Raw genomic sequence first — 19,391 nt, 5'->3', positions numbered from 1 at the left:
GGATGTGGCTGTGTGCCCGTGCACTTAAGTCTGGATCAGGATTGTTGTCACTCCAACTCCCTCCGTCGCGCCCCGCTTCTTTCTCTTTTCCTCCCGCGCTGCCCTCGCTGCCTCTACAGAGTGACATTTATTAATTAAATATGTTGTACTGCCGCAGGATGTGCTTCCCTTTCCACTATCTCCAGACACTAATAATTACATTGGCATTTAGCTCCGTGATAAGCCGACCCTATGGCCTTTATGAAATGTTCCCCGGGCCCAGACGCTGAGGAAAATATAGACTAATGCGTTGCTTTCTATCGATTCATCTGCCTTTCTTCTTGCTTTTTATCTTAAGAATAAAGGCAGCGTTCATCAGCATGATTAAAGACTTCCAACAACAACACCTGATTTTCGACATCATTAAAGACTGAAACCGAGCTTTGCTGGAAATATTCCCGGTATAATTCTGTATGAAGGTGGGCTGATGAATAAATGCCATCACCCACAGGAAGCACTGTGATTTATGGAACATATTTTTCTGTAGCCTTAAAGTTGGATTTTTCTCATGGTATAGTGGAGACTATTAATATACATAATAATTGGGTAATTGTTTGGTCCTAAAGTTTCAGCAAATAGCAAAAACAAACGCCCATCGCATGTTCAAAAAGCACAAGCAGCAGATATATCGTTCTATCCAACCAACAGTGAAAAACACACATTTAATTTACAGTCATAGAAGAGTAAGAAAACCAGGAAATATTCAAACATGTTTGAATATGACTTCAATATGCTTATTATCATAATGAGTATATTTTTCACCAATATTAGGCACCAAAAAACACATGGTTAGGTTTAGGAAAGGTCCTTGGTTTGGGTTGAAATAAGTACATTTACGTACACAATGCCATGTACATCACATAAGTTACTAAAGGTATGTTACATTCAGACTTTTGCTTTTTAATGGACTTGAACGCCAGTTTCCTGAGAGAAAGTCCAGCGTTTTTTTTTTCCTATTCAGCCGCTCTGTGACTCGCCACTTCTCCACATGACCTCCTTCTCTGAACCCGGGTCGTCACAGCACCAACGTCAAAGGGCTCATTATTTCTCAAACACATCTAAAACGGCTTTGACAAAGCAGCAGTATTTGACGCCCTCGAAATGCGAACGGACTGCTCATACATGCGTGTCACTGACACGGTGTTTCTTTCGTAGTCTAACAAGTGTACCATACAGCGGATTATTTTTGCTTGAACGATTCATTTACCAAACTTTCATTTTGAATTCTTGTCCTGTTGATTGACTAACTGACAAAGCTACTAATCATTTCAGCACCAACATCAGTCTTAGAACATTGAATCATATTGTGACTTCAGGTGCCATCCAGTACATAACATGAACATACAGGCAGCAGTTTGAATAAGCAAAGAAATGACAGGAATAAGCTGCAAACTCATCTACATTATGCAATATTATGCCCCAACAGCTCTGAGTGAAGTTCGCCAAAAAGCTTTTGGGTATTAAGTTTGATTATCCTTTACCTAATTACTTTGCCTCAGGTGGCCTAATCAGCCCGGTACTGTGCAAGATTATTATATGGCTTATCAGCTTCAGCTGTATCAATGGATGCTTAAGTCACAATTACTGTAAACAGGCTTTTAGTTTGTCGGAAGCTCGCCTGAGCTAGTTACGTAATAAGTTGCTAACAAATAGCCTGCCAGCTTTTCCTTCAGTTGTCTGCTATCATTCTCCCTTGAGGTCCTCGTCTTGGATTAAGAGGAAAAAAAATCATGTAGTTTTCCCCATTGTATATTGGAAAATGATTCATATTTGTAGCCCATTTTATCTTACACACAACTGTGGGTCTTTTTTTCTAAACAGGCGATGCAATAACTTTTCCACAGTCTTGGGAGTTTCTGGGGTAAAATAAGGCTTCACTTCACAGAGCGGTGCAACCCAATCGCTCAAGGTTTGCCTCTGAATAATCTCTGATCACCAAATTCAACTCGACTGGTTCCACTTTCACTTGTTCCATTACGATCATAGCTGAATTTGGCGGAGAAGGTTTCGGCAAAATCCACCTCGGGCTTTGGACCGCCGGACCCGGGGGAACGCGTGTACCCTCACTCCTCGGTATCAGCCGAGATTACCAGTGTTCCCGATACCTTGGGAAATCGACCTCTAACTTCCATTATGTCGGTCGATGTTTCTGTCCTTGTCTGTCAAAGGGCCTGAAAGCGGATCATGAGCGAGTACTTTTCTGTCTGAACAGCATGCTGTGCCTCTGTATTTGTCGCCGGGTACTTGACTGAGCTAAGGATAAAAGCTCAAATTCAGTGGCAGGGTTGCGTTGATGGGGTAAAGTAACGGAAGTAGCTGCAGCTTTATCACACATGTGACCTTCTGCTTGTTCATGTGTACATCCAGTATTCGCATGCTAATACAGCGTGGGAGCGGTAATATTTTCAGTTGTGTGGGTTCACGGTAATAGATGTCTCATCTTTTTGTTTGTGCTGTTTCCACATATTTGCAAGGTGATACATTTCATAACTCTTGACTGAAAACCCAATATTCTTCCGCCTGGTAGATATAAGTGGTATTTGTGGAACTGTGCTTTTGAGACTACAGCTGGATCTATCAAATAACATCGCACAGTATGTAACCATGTTATTTGATCTTTTCTCTCTTGTAAAGCAATATTTCTGCATACTGTTTTTCCAGCCCTGGTGTCAGCTCGACATTACGAAGCGTGGAGCTTACTTCTCCGAACTGTTGGTGAATTTTCACATCACGACTTGGAAATTGCAGATCAGATGCAATTTACTGGCTAATTATATTTAACATACTGCTTTTTTAATTTTATAACGCAACATACAAGAAAGTCCTTCAGGGCTTGAATCTTGGAGGCAGATGGCGAAATTCTTTCTACTGTAAATATCATTGATTTTAAATCATTAAAACATGTTTATTTGCTTTAATTTATTTGGTATGAATTCCTCTATGATTTTCAGTTCAAATTATGATGAGATTTGGCCTTTCATTTGGAAACTGTCTTTAAACAGATGAGAGAAATTCACCGCAACCATGACTCATCTGCAAAACCAAACATTATCTAACAAACTACAGTACAGAGCTGCAACAATATTTATAAGTCTATGAACTCGCGATAGGGAAAAATACCCATCACCTGTTCTGAAAGCCTCGGGTAACATCTTCAAATGTCTTGTGTTGTCTAACCAACTCTCAACGACATTCAATTTAAACTGATGTAACACAAAGGAAACCTTCATGAACGAGAATCTGGAGCTAAAACAAATTTACATTCTTGCTTTTACAATAAATTAAAGGTCCCATATTTTACACCGTTCCAGTGTTTTATTTTGCTGTCTTGACATATCACCATCAATATTTTTGTGTTTTTTTTTTTTTTAATAGTGGAAAACATCTCTGTAAAGGTTTACATCTCCTCTTCTCAGCTTCTCTCTGGAGATCAATAAGAACAGGCTGTTTTGGAGTCTGTGTATTTAAAGCATACTGATAGCAATGATGCGCTCCTCTGATTGGCTGACTGATAACATGTGCAGGCTAACGGGTTTTCACCAATCTTGTAGCCAGCTAACTATGCGACTGATTGACCGCTAGCTGTTTTCTTCATCTTAAAATGTTGGCCAGTGGGCTGTGCTGAGGGCGGACATAGGACTTCAGCGCGAGTTTGTGACATCACACACTTACAGAAGTCAACACGACGCAGTTGCTGAAAACGGGCTGCGTGCATTTCTCTGTGGACGAAGCGATTTCACACTAATGAAAACGAGTGTTTATATAGAATCTAGACCTGCTTCATAATTAAAAAAAAAAAGAAGAAAGAAACAGAAATCTGAATTTAAGGAGCCTCTAACCTTTTAAGCCTTTTTCAAACAAAACACACATTGAGCTCATTTACCCCTGCAACAAACACATTTCCATTTACCTTTTGAAAAGACTGCCTGAGCACAAAAGAACTTTACGCTATTCACCTCCAAGGTGATTCACAGCACCTGCCTCCCGGTCCACATGTCCAGATCCACAGTTGTGTTTATTAGCTTAGCTTAATTGCGCATGGTATCGAAAGGTCAGCGCCTGCTGTGATGCATCGCTGCCAAAATGGCTTCCAGGGGACACTGTTTCAGATGAATAAACACTGAAAGCTGTACCAACCTCCACCCCTCCGTCGCCATCCTTTACCTCCCAATGTGCAGCAGCATCACATTCAGCTTTTCTCAGGCCCTGCACAAGGTCCTGTGACTGATGGGCATCCACCGGTATGTGCTGCCTCACTGACTTCCATTTCAGCTCACAAAAGGCAGCAGATTAATTCGCTTGTCAATTTTTTTTCTCCCCTCCCCACCCCCCCACCTGCAGGAGCCAATGTTTATTGAGATAGGAGGACTGATGCGTTTGTCCTCCAGTGAATTAAAACATGCAGCGTATATCTGTATAACTACAGCTTTCTCGGTGATGAATGGTATTTGCCTTCTATAAGCAGTAAACTTCTTCCTTTTGGCTGTAAAAACTGATTTAATGAGAGAGTGACTTGAATATATAAGCAGATATGGCAGCATGGGATTATTGGGAGGTGAGCTGAATGGGAGACGGATGATGTGCATTTTATTATCAGTTATGTAATGCACTTTTTTTTATTTATTTATTATTATTTTTTTATAAGCCCATACCTGTGGGGCCAGCAGGCACTCTGCGATGGATGCAAGATTGCGAGCTTGTGTGCATCCCGAGATGTGTGTCAGAATGTATGCGAGCTTTTAAAGGGGATGTGCACATTGGCGGTGCACTTCACGTATCAGGCTGTATTCAAATTTACAATAGAATGAGCTGCCGCGTATGTTGAGCGCCTGTAAACATGAAGACGGGACTATTTTTGGACCCATGCTTGATTTATGTACTGCATTAAAAGTCATTGTATTCTATTTGACAATGAAACCGATTGTTTTTCAGCTGTTAAGTTTCCTACTTTGATTAAAAAATAAGTTTTTTTTAGTTTTTTTTTTTAAATGACTGCCCTCTTGCCTCCAGGGTTTGTTGGGAGGAAGCCATCAAATGGATTTCACCAAGTTTCGACACGCACTCTGGGACATCCTCACAAGAGGAGACAGCGTCAAGGTGAGATCCATCCGTCTTTATTTCCACCACCTGCTATTCTTTGTCTGCTTTTTCTCTCTAACTATTATATATTCTTCATTCCCTCTTTTCATCCTTTGGGTTACACTAGAAATCAGAAAAATCCACCAACTGGTCCTTGTGATATGGTGTCAGTGACATTGTGACCGTTTGAGGGGCATGTGGATGTTGGAAAAAGAAAGAATCTGACAGCTGCACAAATAATTTCTCCAAATCTCACATTATATATAAAAGACCTTTCTAAAAAAAAAAAAAAAAAAAAAAAACACTTCTACATGTGATCACGTCAGGATTCATTTTTTTGACCCATTGCTTTGTGAACTGGGAACCTGAAGACGCTACGCTTGTCACCCATAGCAGAAACCTGTCAAACAAACAGACATGCCCCCAAACATACAGCTTTATAAGGCCTAACATCTAATTAATGATGGGATTATTTTCAGATGGACTGCCAGAAAACTAATAAGAAGGAATGACTTTAGTAAATGAGACCATAATGACTAGTGAAAAAAAAAAAAAAAGTATTGCCTTTGTATTTCATGAGGGAAGTTGAATGGGAGGCCTTCGTAGCCGGAGCTTTTTTGGAGCTAACCCCAAACAGCTCTTTGTAGTATTTCACTTTATGGCACTTCTGCATTGGCCTCGCTTGTCAGACCCAGAAACTACGTCAACTTTTACATACAGTCTACGGTTTTCATTTAGTGCCATCATTCAATAGAAGTTGAATTGGTCCAATTCTTTGGTCTTTGATCAAATCCCTGTCAAAGTGATGACACTGACGCAGCTGTACTTCATCTTTTAATGCTTATTAGCAAATGTTAGTATGATGGTAAACATGGAACATTATATCCTCATGCTAACATGCTGATGCTCTCATTTAGGATAAACTGTGGTACCAAATACACCCAAACAGAGCTCCTAGCATGGCTTTAAAATCTCGTTTCGTTCCCGTTTCAAACCTGCCCCATGTTCGATTCACCTTTTTGTTGTTGTGCTGAGCCCCAGCGGTCAGGTTTGGGAGCCAGGAGCTAGTGCTTCCACTGTCTGTGACCTTCTGTTGCCCATATATTGGTATATCTTTGCAGATATTGACATAGCCGATACAATAGCTCTTCCAGTTTGATCTCTTTCTTTTCCTTCAAAGGGCACCGGCAGGACAGCTTGCAGTTGGTAAACGGTGTGAATTTGCATACCAAAGTTCACCTAAGTTGTAGGACGAGGAAAATTTACTTTCCCTCTTAGAGTGAATCCATTGATCACGGTGATACCCCTGAAAATGATTGTCTACAAAAATGTCAAAGCCCTTACATCTGGCATTAGTGCCTTTCTTTATCCACCTGTTGTAGATTCGATTCCTGTCAAACCTTCCCCCGTCTCGTCTCTGGTTTTGATCCATGCCTATTTCAACTGACAATTTCAAAACAACTTTTTAACAATGGCTGTATAGATGCACATATGAAAACAGAGCCTCGCTATCTCCACCGGCTCTGTGCAATAACCTCCAAGAACAATGTTGAGACAAGAGAAAACCGAGGCGATAAGCCCACAATGAGGAAAAACTGTGTTCCTTTACCTCAAATGTGCAAAAGCTTGATTACTCCAGAGTTATAAATGTAGCTGTCACAACACAAGTTACCTGATAGTAGCTTCCTGTTGTTGTTTTTTAGCCTGCTCATCTAGAGTCTCTAAACTGCCAGCATATTTCTCCCCGAGCACAGGTTTATAAACCGTGTTTTCATCCGACAGCGAAGGCCGAAAAGAAAATGTCCGCGCCCCTCCATCTCCTGAACTGAGGGCACGGAGAGTACCAGATACCATCCTTTTCATTTCCGCTCCTCCAGATAAAAAGATGAGAGAGAGGGAGGACGAAAGTGAGGCCTATCGCTGGCCAGCAGTGATTGAGTCCCTTCGCTAAGCCACAGCGAGAATCTGCTCAAATAAACCCACTCCGCTGATAAGAAGCCAGTCATTTCCATAGACAAAAAAACATTGGGGTTCAGATTAGATTTCACCATCCGCCCGGCTTATCGTGGTGTTGCTCCATCATTGAATGTGAATTATAAGGCAAATGCCTGTCCCCCGTCTCTTCATGGAAACGCCATTGAAATACATATGGACTCGAAATGGAAGGATATTATTTGTAGTTATTTTTGGCAGTCAGCTCCGGTCTGAGATGTGATGGCCGCATTGGATTAGCTTTTACCATAGATGGAAAATCTTATTTAGCGCAGCTAGGTTCTGCTGTGGACGTAATTAGAGCGTTTCAAATTTTTGTTTGTAACACTAGAGTGAATTTTCAGGACTGACAAACAATACTTTTTTTTTCAGAATCAGAATACACTTTATTGGCAAGGTTGGTTTTACACGTACAAGGGATTTAACTCCGGTTGTCACTCGCCCACAACTCTCCTGGATCTTCCTCCAGAGGTGGTGATGTGTTGTAGAGAGTTGTGACCTGTTCTGTACGATGGACAGGTAACAGACATATATAAGTTTTAGAATATGTGCTGTTTTAAACTACTGACATCCATAATAATAATAATAAGAATAATAAGAATAATAAGAAAAGCTGGAACGAGCCAAACATAAAGATCAGGGCTAAACAACCTTCTATCTATTCTTAACTCGGAAATAAGAGTTCTGTTTTTGCGAAAGCCAGTCTGTACTTTTAATTGTTATTCAGCCACAATTGAAGCAAGCAAGCATTGGACGTCTCAGTTGACAGAAGTGTCCAAATATGACCCGTGAGTTATGCTTGAGTTACACAGCGGTTAATTTTTGGTGAACCTCAATATGTGGAAGATGACAAGTTTTTGAGTGAACACAAAGGGCTGTAAAGAAAGCAATTTATTTATTAGTAATTTTTTTTTTGGTCCTATAGTGACTATTGTAATATTTATTCATGGCCATGGCAGTGGAGCAAATAAGTGCTGAAAGGGTTGAAGACATCCTTCAAACTCTCATTGTACCTATAAATACGACCGTTTGTGCCACACAAAGGCTTTTTCTTGCGTTTCTAAATGAGCACACGCTGGTTTTTTGTTCATTGTGCTCGAAGTGCATTATGAAATGTTGCAGTACGAGGAGCGATAAGCTCCCTCTGCTAGCTTTCCATGCTACTGATCTTACTTCAACAACTGTTTTCTTTTCTTCTTTTGAGTTTTTATCAGCGCTACGGGAGAAGTGAAGCTTTTGCCACCTTTTTTGTGGTGTTTGTGTTTGTATTTTAGCCGGTGTACTATTCCTCATTAAACGCAAAGCAAGTGCAGTTAGGCTTGAAAGCCATTTTGTCAAGCTGCTTCGCTTGTTGGAGGCTGCCAGTTTCTGTACGGCTCTTAAACATCAGTATGACACTTGGATTGTCAAGAGGTTGGGAACCACCCGTGAGCATCGCAGCTTCAATACCCGTCGGTTTCTCGCTCTTCAATGGGTAATCAAGCATCTCCCTTGCAGCCGTTATCTTCCGGCTGTAGGCACGGCTCAATTACATACGGAGGACCGTTCTTTCATTTTCTTGAGACGCCCAAGTCAAAACACCTGATCAGGAAAAGAGTGTATTATGGGATATGCTGCATTAGGACCTTTTGATTTGACCTTTTCACGCAGATACAAAGGGACTGGGTGTAATTGTGTGAGGCTGAAGCCTTGTACAGTTGCTGCGGCAGCTAATGGCATGTTTTCATTTCAGACCCCGCACAAGCGCTCGCGTCCCCGAAATGCCGCACATACCGGCAATGGAGGTCGTCACAAACACAATGGCCGTGACAGCGCCTTCTGTCTCGAAAACAAACAGGGCTAATGAATCACCAAATCACTCCTACAGCCTAATTAGGAGCTAATTATTCAGTCTTTTTTTATTTTCTGATTTTAATATGACTTCAACCTGCCGTCCTTTGCCTTGTCAAGGGGTTGCCAGGTCACTGCCGGCCTTAGTTACGCCAAGTAATATTTGGGGAGATAAGGGTATCAAGTTTCTTCTGCCTCGATTTCTTTATCCATTCTTTGGATCTCTTTGTTTTGAAGGTCAACGAACGCGTACATGATAGTTGACTGCGGGATTGGCACACCGTGTTCATAGTTGGTGGTATTTGCAAATAGACGTCATTGGTTCGATGGCAGTAAATACACAGTTGATAAGTTTAAACTAGGGACGGGACATGATGTTTGAATATTTAAATAGTCGTTAAAATCTAAAAGAAAATCGATTAGTATACGCCAAGATTGTTCTTCCTTATTTCCCCCTTTTTTCTTTCTTTTTTAAAATTTTTTTTTATTGCTGCCTGGTTGTAATACGTTAAGAAGTCTGCTAGTCACAATTAAACAACATGAGGAGGAACGCGTTGCTACAAGGCACCGGAGCGTTGCCTCGTGAAACCGTGTCGCTGTGAGACGACGCATCCTCTGATCAATAAAGAACAGCCAGACGAAGCAAGCTTGTTGTTGGACGTGCGACGTAAACAGCCCTCGTCTCAAAAGAGGAAACAAAAGACACGCCGCTTATCGGGGTTGGGGAGGAATAGCTGATTAATAATCGAACGGTTCAGAGCGAATTTTGATGAGCACCTTTGCTTCAAAAGGTCCATCGCTATTTTAAGCGTTAAAATGCTTCCCGGTTGAAAGTAAATACATTTTACAATCTTTGATTTTTTTTTTTTTTCCCCACAGTAACAGCACCATCTGCGAGACATTCTGCTTCCTTTCCGTCGAACGATAACGTTGAACGTACGGCGCTGCTCGTCCTCCAGAAATGCGAGAACGAGACGGCAGCACGAGCACGCTTTGGACATTTAGATGGCACAGCAGAATTTAGCAGAGCATCTCTGGGACTTGGGGCTTTGGCTGTGGCTACTGATGCGCTGTTAGGGGCACATTTGTGTGAACATTTAATGGACCCCCCGCTGGTCCCCCTGTCGCACCCCCCTCGTCGAGAAGCCTAAGCAAAGCTGACACCCAGAGCATTTTGGGGGACTCTCCATCAAACTATCGCAGCACATTTTGTCCTTGGCCTCCCGCTCCTCCCCCCCCCCCCCCTCTCACACCACTCTTTTTTTTTCTTTCTTTTTTTAAAGCTAAGACAACTTTGGTGAATATTTCATGGGCCGCGTTGCCTCAGTTTCAGCGTGTCGAGCAGAGAGAGTGGCACGCGATGACGAGTGACAGGCCCCTGCGCCGGCGTCCGCTAGGAGACAGCCTCTCTGTTTGGTTGGTCTCGTCTTCGTGACACTCCTACTCCTTTTTCCACTCCCGTTTTCCTTCTGTCACCGGCAACGTGCCGCTTCAGCCGAGAGCCCCGGCTGCTGATCACTTCGCTGTTTCCTTTAAATTTTTTTGTACGGCTGCAGAACTTCTGCTGATCCATCTGAGTCTGTTAGTTAAAATGCCAACATATGGATACAAATCTGTTTTCCCACAGACTGCAACATTTACAGCGCTAAATGAGACGATTATCCGCTTTAAAGATCACACAGAAACTTAACTCTCCTCCTTTGATGTTTACATAAATTATTACATTATCAACAGGGATTTGTTATTTTTTTCATTAATAATATAAGAAGAAAAAAAAAAAACAACCCTCACTTGCCTCTCTGGTATGATTCCCCCTGACCACCATCTTCACTCTTTACAGAAACACGCGGTGAAGCCACAAACCATAAAATAACACCACTAAAATAATTGCTGTTGTTGTTTTCCTTCGTTGCTGCTTAAACTCAAACACCAAACCTCTCAATAGCATATCTCTCAAGCTTCAATGATTTCCTTTGCTGTCATTGGAAGACACACTTCATTTCCCTCCCCAACTTTCAATTTCATGGAAGGATGAGAAAACGCCGCCTTTCCATGCTACTTACGAAGATTTGACAACACTACAGTACGCTCACTTTGACGCCGTGTCGCCGCTCTCGCTCCCTTTTTTCTTTTTCTTTTTTTTTTTCTTCCTCTCCTGCTCTCTTATTTAATAAACACTGCGCTTGCATGACTTACAGTAGGCTTCCGCCTCGCCTTGCTCGGTGTGACGAGCAGCTGAATGGTGTCACAGTTAAAAGGGGTGGCTCGGTTGCTCTGTTGTGACAACATTCGTTTGATGTTGAAGTGGTAGTCCTTGGCTGCCATGTTCTCCCCTTCTGCTCTTTTACTTTTCTTGTTCCTGCTCTGTGTGGATCTCACCGCTGTCACGCGTCGCGGAAAGCCAACTGGCATGACCTGAATGTGAGACGGCGGCGCGCAAGCTGCCACGTTTCTCACCGCTGATAGCCATCCAGTGCGCACACAAACACACGCAGAGAAATGCAGTCACGTTAAATACCTTTTTTTTTTTTTTTTAATTGGCTCTTGCTCTTGTTTGAACCGGGGTCCCGGGATGCAGAAACGTGTGCCAGAGATGTAGAAAAGATATTTGTGCATCTGTGTGTGTGTGTGTCCTTCCTTCATTTCTTTTAAAATTGTGGGTTTGAATCAAACTAAATCAAATATAAATCTGCCATATGGACCAATTACTGTTTTCAAAGTCAAGTATGTTGCTTGAACAAACTGCAGCTTCTCTCTCTCTCACACTCACTCACTCACTCACACACACACACACACACACACACACACACACACACACACACACACACACACACACACAAACCGATGGATGCAGCATTCATCACTGTAGCCTTTTGACTGTATTATGCCATTTAAAGTCTAAACTTGGTTTTCCAGAAGACATGAGTCACACAGTAAAAGGTGCAAAATGTGCTTCTGGAGTTACCTTCATAATCCTTCTTGGTATCAAACATAATTTCACACCGTTTGTCGAAATAAAACACGATAACATGTAATTATAGACAGGAACATCATCTCCGAGTGGAAGAGGATTTTTTTGTTTTGTTTTGTTAGGAAGTGCCATTCAAATTAATCAAAAGGTTGACTCGTTACAGCCGCCGTGACTCACTGCGTCACTCCTCGTGCTGCGAGCTCCAGATACAGAAGAGGAAAGAGCCAGCAGCCACGTATGGGGATCGGAAAAGGGAAAAAAAAAAAAAACACTCGGGGCGTCTTTATCCTCTGTTTGAACAGTGTCACAGAGGGGGGGGGGAATAGGAGAGAAGAAGTTTCTCACAGCTGCCCAGCCCGAGGCCCCCTCCCCAAATACGCGGCGCTCTCCTCGTCGCCGCGTCACCAGCCATCGGTTCTCGCCCGTCGTTGTTTTACCTCTCGCAGAGGACACGCGCCGTCTCTCAGGCGCACGTACGCACACTCGCAGCACCACGCGCCGCCTGCGCCGCCTCGATCTGCTCTCGAACGCTGCCGGCGTCAGATCGTCAGACGTGGCCGAGTCGAACGGATGGGTGAAAAACGCACCGCAATTATTATTTTCTTGGTTAAAATCATTTTAACTGACTGATTAAGCAATCGTCGATACGGCTATTATCGTTCAAAAAAGCACGTCGTCTTGAAAATTGTTGAAGAACGACACGGGCTGCTTCCTTGCATGCGAACTCGCTAATTAGAAAGCTGCTCGCTAAATTTCCAGGTTCAACACGCCCACAAAGATGAGCAAGAAACTTATTTTCAGACCGCCAGCCCAAATCAGTTTTTTTTTTGTGTCATATCTTGACTGTATCCGGATTGATTTTTGAAAGTCTGCACAGCAAAAAAAAAAAAACAACACATTAAATGCGTCGTTTGTTGTTGGTTTTTTTTTTCAAACGGTGAAGATGTTGCACATTTTGCTCTCCCATTGCTTCGTAAACGTTAGGGAGGGATGACGAGAGCGTTTAGAACAGCAGTGTTTTGCATTGAAATCCGTGTCTGTTCCTAGTTAAGTCAAAGTAAATGGGATTTGCTGCGTTTTTATGTTCAACTTTTAAAAAAAAAAAAAGTTTACCAAATGGAAATGGGCTTTACCTTGACACGATCAGAGGGCCCGAAAAGAAATCATCCGTCATATTCCCCAAACTGATTGGAATGCAGGTGTTCGCTGCATCTCTAAGCTTCTACGAGAACTTTATTTTGTTAGGACGTGAAAAGAAACTTCGACAGGAGGTTGTGCTGGATGTCCCGACATACAAAAGCATCGAGACACTGCAGACCGTGTTTTGTTTGCTCCTTTGGTCCAACAGTCAACTTGGATTTCTGTTAGAACTGAAGAGTTGTTGTTTTTCCCCCCCCTGTAAACTCAACCTGCCTTGTTGGGCAGATCGAAGGACGCTCTTGACATCGGTGGAACTTTGCTCTTTCGAGCACCAAAAAAAAAACCCAGAACGACTTACTTTACCGGTCGGGTACGAGGACAGGGGTCGCGATGCAGGTTGCGGCGGGAAAAAAAAACAAAAAAAAAACTGCCCATAAAACCTCCGCGTTTACTTTGATACAGCCGAAGCCCGTGTATTACATTTTTTCCTAACAGCTTTCCCTTAAATAAACAGAAAGCTGTTGGAGTTGTGGCTTCGCGGTCTGTGCAATCTGTCGCACCGGGCTTAGTGGCGGTAACATATCCATCAAAACTCGGACCGAGGTGAAACTTTGACGATCCATCCATCCATCACCACGCGTCTCCTCGGCCAGACGCCACTGACCAGCGACAACACCGCCTCCGAGCCACCGGCACTAAAAAAAAAAAAAAAAAAATCAGTCACTGCTGCATTTATATAAGAAATGTCTACCCGGTGTAAAAAAAACCCAGCAGGAGCATGAAGCAGTGAACATATCCCCAAACACGGGGTTACCGCACCGACGCACAGAAAACATACACACCGAGTGCACTCAAAGAGACCAAAAAAAAAAAAAAAAGCATCAACACATTAAATATTAAGAAAATTCTGTAAAATGTGACACTCTTCGCCCCGGCATGCTGCTGTGGGAATATAACACACACACACACAGAGGGAGGCTGCGTCTCCTACTTGGCTGTCATGAATATAGGTCTGCCAAACTGAGCAACAACAAGAAGAAACAACAAAAAAAACAATGGAACTATTACGTAAGTTAGGATTTTGTGTGATTTCAACCTTAAGTCAGCGGTGCACAGGCAGCTGTTTAAATTGCATCAGTTCCTCTGATGTAAAAGTGTATAGCCTTCAACTCCCTTAGAGCTTTTAGTCATTTATTTTGATTAGGGCTGTATTTATAAGATAAGTCTCTTAAGTAAGTCGCCTGGGAAGATGGGTTGGCGCGGATGGCGGTCGGGGAACAAAATGAAGTCTGTTTGATGATTATACATTTCAGAAATATCTGCTTGTCAATTAATTAGCCGCTTCCTGGGTACGCGCGCCCCCCCCTCTTCGCGTTTACTGGGGCCCGGGCTCTCGGTGGACAAATACCCGCGGTGCACCCATTGTGTGTCCTGAGCAGTTCCACGCATCTGCGGGAGCCGGGGAGCGGAGAATAAAGATCCTTCAAAGGCAGGCAGTTTTCAAGAGCGAGCCTCTGTTTCCTTGTGCCGGCTGATTTCAGAGAGCGGCGCGTTTGGCCGCTGGAAGGCTTCACTCTGCCAGCGTCTCGTTCTCAGACACAAACAGGAACTGCCGGATGATGTGGACATGAAAGGATAGGTAGACCGAGAGCCCCGCGCTCGAAGTGACGCTTCCATTCATTTTGCCGCTCGTAAGCGCAGGAGACTTGTCTCGTCGAGGCCGGCGTGGACCGGTGAGTCCTGACTTTTGCCATGAGGATATTTCAGTTACGTTCAACTCCATAGTAACATGGTTTTTTTTTTTGGTTTTTTTTTTTTAGTTGACCAAAAACAGTTAACCAACCCTTACAGAAAAACAAAAACAAAACATGAATTTCCCATGTGCAAAAAGTCATGGGATCACACGCGACCACACACACGTGTGAAACATGTATTTTGCCGATGGGAAACACGTTTTGGATCATTTTCATTTCGTCGATTTCCACGTGAAGACCTGTCCACATATTTTCCCCATATTACCGTGCGTGGCAACATGTGGTAAACGTGTGTCATACATGTGATCACGTGTCCCATGTGGAATCGGATATCAGAAACTGAATAAGAGTAAAGCATCCTCGGATATACACTCTGGATACCATACAGCAAGAACTTATTACTGCATGTTATTTCATATAAGTTGATGCCAATTGAATCAGCGACCTTACTTGGTAACTCTGATGCAGTTTGTTGAGATTTGAGATGGACTTTTCTTTCCTATGAGTTGATTTATTTTATTTTTCCTTTTGTACTGACAGTTGTGTGTCCACTTACTTTTTCTTATGTTATGTCCTTCTCGAGACTAAATCCTTGTAATTGGTATAATGGAGTGGCGAGTGTACGACGTACGATGCGAGTCATTTTCAATAAGTATTTTTCTTCAATAAATATTTTTATTTCATCTAGTTACATCTTTTTAAGACAGACACGATCACAATAACCCAAAAAACTGATAAAAACAACACAGAACTGGATAGAAATTCAGTAGAAAGTCTCCTCCTGATGTCTAACTTGAGCTCGCTAAGCTTCATGGGAATAACATTTGAGCGTTGTTTCTTTAAGATTCTTGTCAAACAGAGGAACTCTAGGGTGGTGTTTTTTTGTGTGTTTTTTTTTAATCTTTTTTTTCTTTTTTGAATGACAATTTTCACATTTGTATTCAGTCCAATCTGTCAAAAATATTCTGAACTGCAAATACTGCATGAGATGTCACAGTGATCTTAAGCAGGTTTCTGTTCTCCTCAGAGGTGGTGAGTCACATTGCATTTGGTGACGCCTCTCACTTGCACAGTGGAGTTTACAGTCGAGTTTCCAGTGAAGGGGAGGAAGGAGGAAAAAAAAAAAAAAAAACTGGCAGCATACGACAAGTCATCAAATCAGACCCATATTTCCTCTGTCCCACATGTGGAAATCTTGTCATATTTGGTCCTCAGCATCCCGAACGCCACAGAAAAAGAATGCATCTTTTGCACAATGTTTTATTGTTCTCTTTAATGCAGAATGCCTGCAAGCATCAACAACCGAATGTAGCACAACTGAAATAACACACTTTTTTTTTTTTTCTAACCTCCGGGAGATTCCCAGCTTCAGATAAACATCAATATTTTGATATTCGGTGTATTAGTATTTTTACAGCTCAGAAGTCAACAATATTTACTCGGTGAGGGTATCTGGTGATTATCCACCCGTCAAACCTTCCACGACGTGACGATCCAGAATGTGACTCCAATCTTTTCTAAATGAACGGCGGCGTCTTTAAAAGAAAATTAAAGACCGAAAATTATTTCGTCTCCCCCTCTCCCCTCCCCTCCCCTCTCCTTCCCCCCCCCCTCCTCCCTCTTGCGACCTAAAACAGAACACTAGCATCCAGGCATGTTGTCTTTCATCATTAAACTGTCTTTCGAAGGCTCCTGGGAGGCTCCTCGAGCACACAGAGGAACCTTGTATTTTGAAACATCAAGTGTCGTCAGTGTCTGCCGGGAGGCGCGTATTAGAGCCGCGGACTTGAGCCGAGATGATCGTTTAAAATCACTTTCTTTGTCGCGCGCGCGCGCACACGCGTATAACCGCGCTGTCTTTGTTGTCTCCTTATACATTAATGCAGGTGATAGCCAAGGTCTTCTAAGTGCATAGATCTTTGACCTTGTTTTCTCTCGCTCTCTGCTTCCATTATGTGCTTGTAGATCAAAGACACACATGGGGCACCGGGCAGCGTTGTGAGTGAAGATCCTCACTTAAAGGCAGCTGACAGAGGTAAGTTATTAAACCATACCACAGTGCACCCCCCCCACCCCACCCCCACCCTTTACACCCACCATTTTATTTTTTCATTTTCTATTTTTCAGTCATGACGCTACAGCCATAAGATGCAGCTACATTACACGCTTATAACTTTGACACACATGGGTTCATTTCTGGAGTCGGATTAATCTTTTTTTATTGAGTCACAAGTTTGTTTTTACTCTTCAAACACGAGCGGAGAGGTTTGTGGGCTTACTTCACCTGATGACAGAGTCATACGATTTTATCAAGGTATCCACAGAGGATCAACTACAGTGTGTGTGTGTGTAATTGCACTGTGTTTAGAGGATTTGCACTGCTTCCCTGAAATTAAAGTGTGAGGATGGAGCACACGCGAGTGTTTTGGACTAAAATGGTTTCACCTCAAGAAGAGGATGGTCGAGTGGGACCAACACGCTGCCAGAATGATCAATGAGTAAAGAAACATGCTTTAATTAAATACTAGTTACGTGCTGTCGACTTAAATACAGTTCACATGCCGTGATCAGTATTCTGTTTTAAACCAGCTGCAACCAACCGTGACGTCGCCCATTGGTTTGTGAACTGTTGCTACGAAGGCTCGAGTTTGACTTCTTCGCCATCTTGTTATTTGGGAGGCAGAAGTGACACCAGCGAGCGGCGGATCTCACGCTGCACCACGGGCCTGTCAATCAAACAGCTACGCACCCCCAAAATGACACTATTTGAGGCGTAATATCTAATTAATGACGGGATCATTTTCAGATGCACTGCAAGAAAACTAATAAGAAGGAAGGATTTCTGCGAATGATACCAAAACAAAAAAAATTGGAAAAAAATGTATTGACTTTGTATTTCATGAGAAGTTGAATGGGAGTCTATGGAGCCTTTTTGGAGCCAAGCCCTCGTGGCCTTCGGTGGTATTACAGTTTAAGTATATATAGGGCTTCTTTAATCAAGCTTAATCAATACACCGTACTTCCTGTGCTCTGATTAGCAATTAATATGTGATGAAGGGATTCTTATCTGTTGTTGTAGAAATACTACTTTGTTTCATATCCCGGTAAATCCATTGTTTTGGATTTTCTCTTTTTCTTTTTTGGTCTGTCTGTCTGACTAACTGGCATTTGAGAATATAAAAAAAATGTATAATGCACACAACTTTGAAGGGCAAAAACTGTAAATTTGTTCTGATGGTGAGGGGGCGGTGGTGAGATTAGTCATTTATATGGATGTCAGCCATGGTGGATTTTTTTTTTAAACTAACAAAAAGAATGTGAAAATTCTACATATTCAATTCAATTTTATTTCTATAGCGCCAAATCACAACACAGGTTATTTATTTCATGGCACTTAACACATGAAAGTCTTTACAGTGGAACTTTACAATATTATACAGCGAAACCCAACAATTCAACAATTCCCACGTATGGTGGCTCTGATATATTAATAATTATAAACTATTCAAAAATATCAATGCTACGGTTATTTTCGGTAAGTTCAGAATGGCACTGTGTGATTTTAAATACACACCACCCCGTCAACATTTAAGTACTACACAAGTCGGTGTACTAACATGTAGGAGTACTATATGTTAGTGTACTAAGGCAAGCACGCCATTTGGAACACAGCCTCTTTCTTCAGCCAAAAACTTCACTTCTTTTAAGTGAAATAACTTCAGAAGTAGGACAATTATTTTCATGAATTCATTAGTATTTAGCTATTTTAGTACCTGACTGTTTTTGACCTCTAGTACGACTATTGAACATTGTTACAATGGGTTTTAGTGAGTTTTTGGGTGCATAAAATGTGGAGTGTACCCTTTGGTGCAACTGCATACATTATACTCTACATCATTTTTGGGGGTGCATGAGATACCCGGTGGGTCTTTTTTTTAAAACGATCATTTTACTGTGAAAATGTGAAGGCGTAGGCACTGATAGAAAATTCTGCTGCAAATTTAGCTATCCAAAACACTTTATTGCTTGAATAGAAGTATTATGGCAGACCCAGAAGCCAGGTGACTGTCTGAAAATAACAAACAGATTATCCATGCATGAGCGAGCTTTGTTTACCGTACCTCCTGCACCTGTACCGTCGGCCATAGTTTCAACAAATCGAAGGGAGGCTACACTTAATGTAGATGCGTGGCTGATGCAGAAGGCTGTTTTTTTTTTTTTTTGCGCGCGCGTCTCATTCTTTGTTATCGTGCAGCCAGTTTATTACCACCGGCATATAATCCCGCTCCAGCTGCTGCGAGGAGACAGGCCCGGGTATTTATGGCCAGCATAAAAAAATGGTGTGCATTCCCTGTCACCTGCAGAGCAAGATTTGCAGCACATTTGACAAACACGCTGAATTAAAGAAAAGAAAAGAGGAAAAAAAAAAGAGGAGTGTTCAATTTGTATAGGAGTTTAGAGCCTGCCTGTTGTGCGTGTTCCCAACGGATTGTGCTGTTAGTACGTGTGTGTGTGCGTGCGCATGTGTCTCGCTGTCTACGTATGCCCTCTCCCCCCTGCTGTGCGAGAACGCGTCGATCTGTCTG

The 19,391-nt window shown here is 42.4% G+C and overlaps 1 protein-coding gene across 3 annotated transcripts in view; it reads left to right on the top strand.

The window, feature by feature from the left end:
• Positions 1-19,391, top strand: part of LOC138195739 (glucosidase 2 subunit beta-like) — a 122,777-nt gene that overhangs the window by 36,662 nt on the left and 66,724 nt on the right. For all 3 annotated transcript variants that reach the window (XM_069145368.1, XM_069145367.1, XM_069145366.1), the window contains exons 9-10: positions 5,050-5,136; positions 16,771-16,840. In XM_069145368.1, coding sequence (XP_069001469.1) covers positions 5,050-5,136; positions 16,771-16,840 — 157 coding nt within the window. The remainder of the gene's footprint in view (positions 1-5,049; positions 5,137-16,770; positions 16,841-19,391) is intronic.

Source organism: Embiotoca jacksoni, unplaced genomic scaffold (assembly GCF_022577435.1).
Source record: "Embiotoca jacksoni isolate LCO1_2020_lvr unplaced genomic scaffold, fEmbJac1.0.p SCAF_123, whole genome shotgun sequence".
NCBI classification, from domain to species: domain Eukaryota; kingdom Metazoa; phylum Chordata; class Actinopteri; family Embiotocidae; genus Embiotoca; species Embiotoca jacksoni.
Note: the sequence above shows the minus strand (reverse complement) of the source record. Positions and strands in the feature narration are given on the sequence as shown.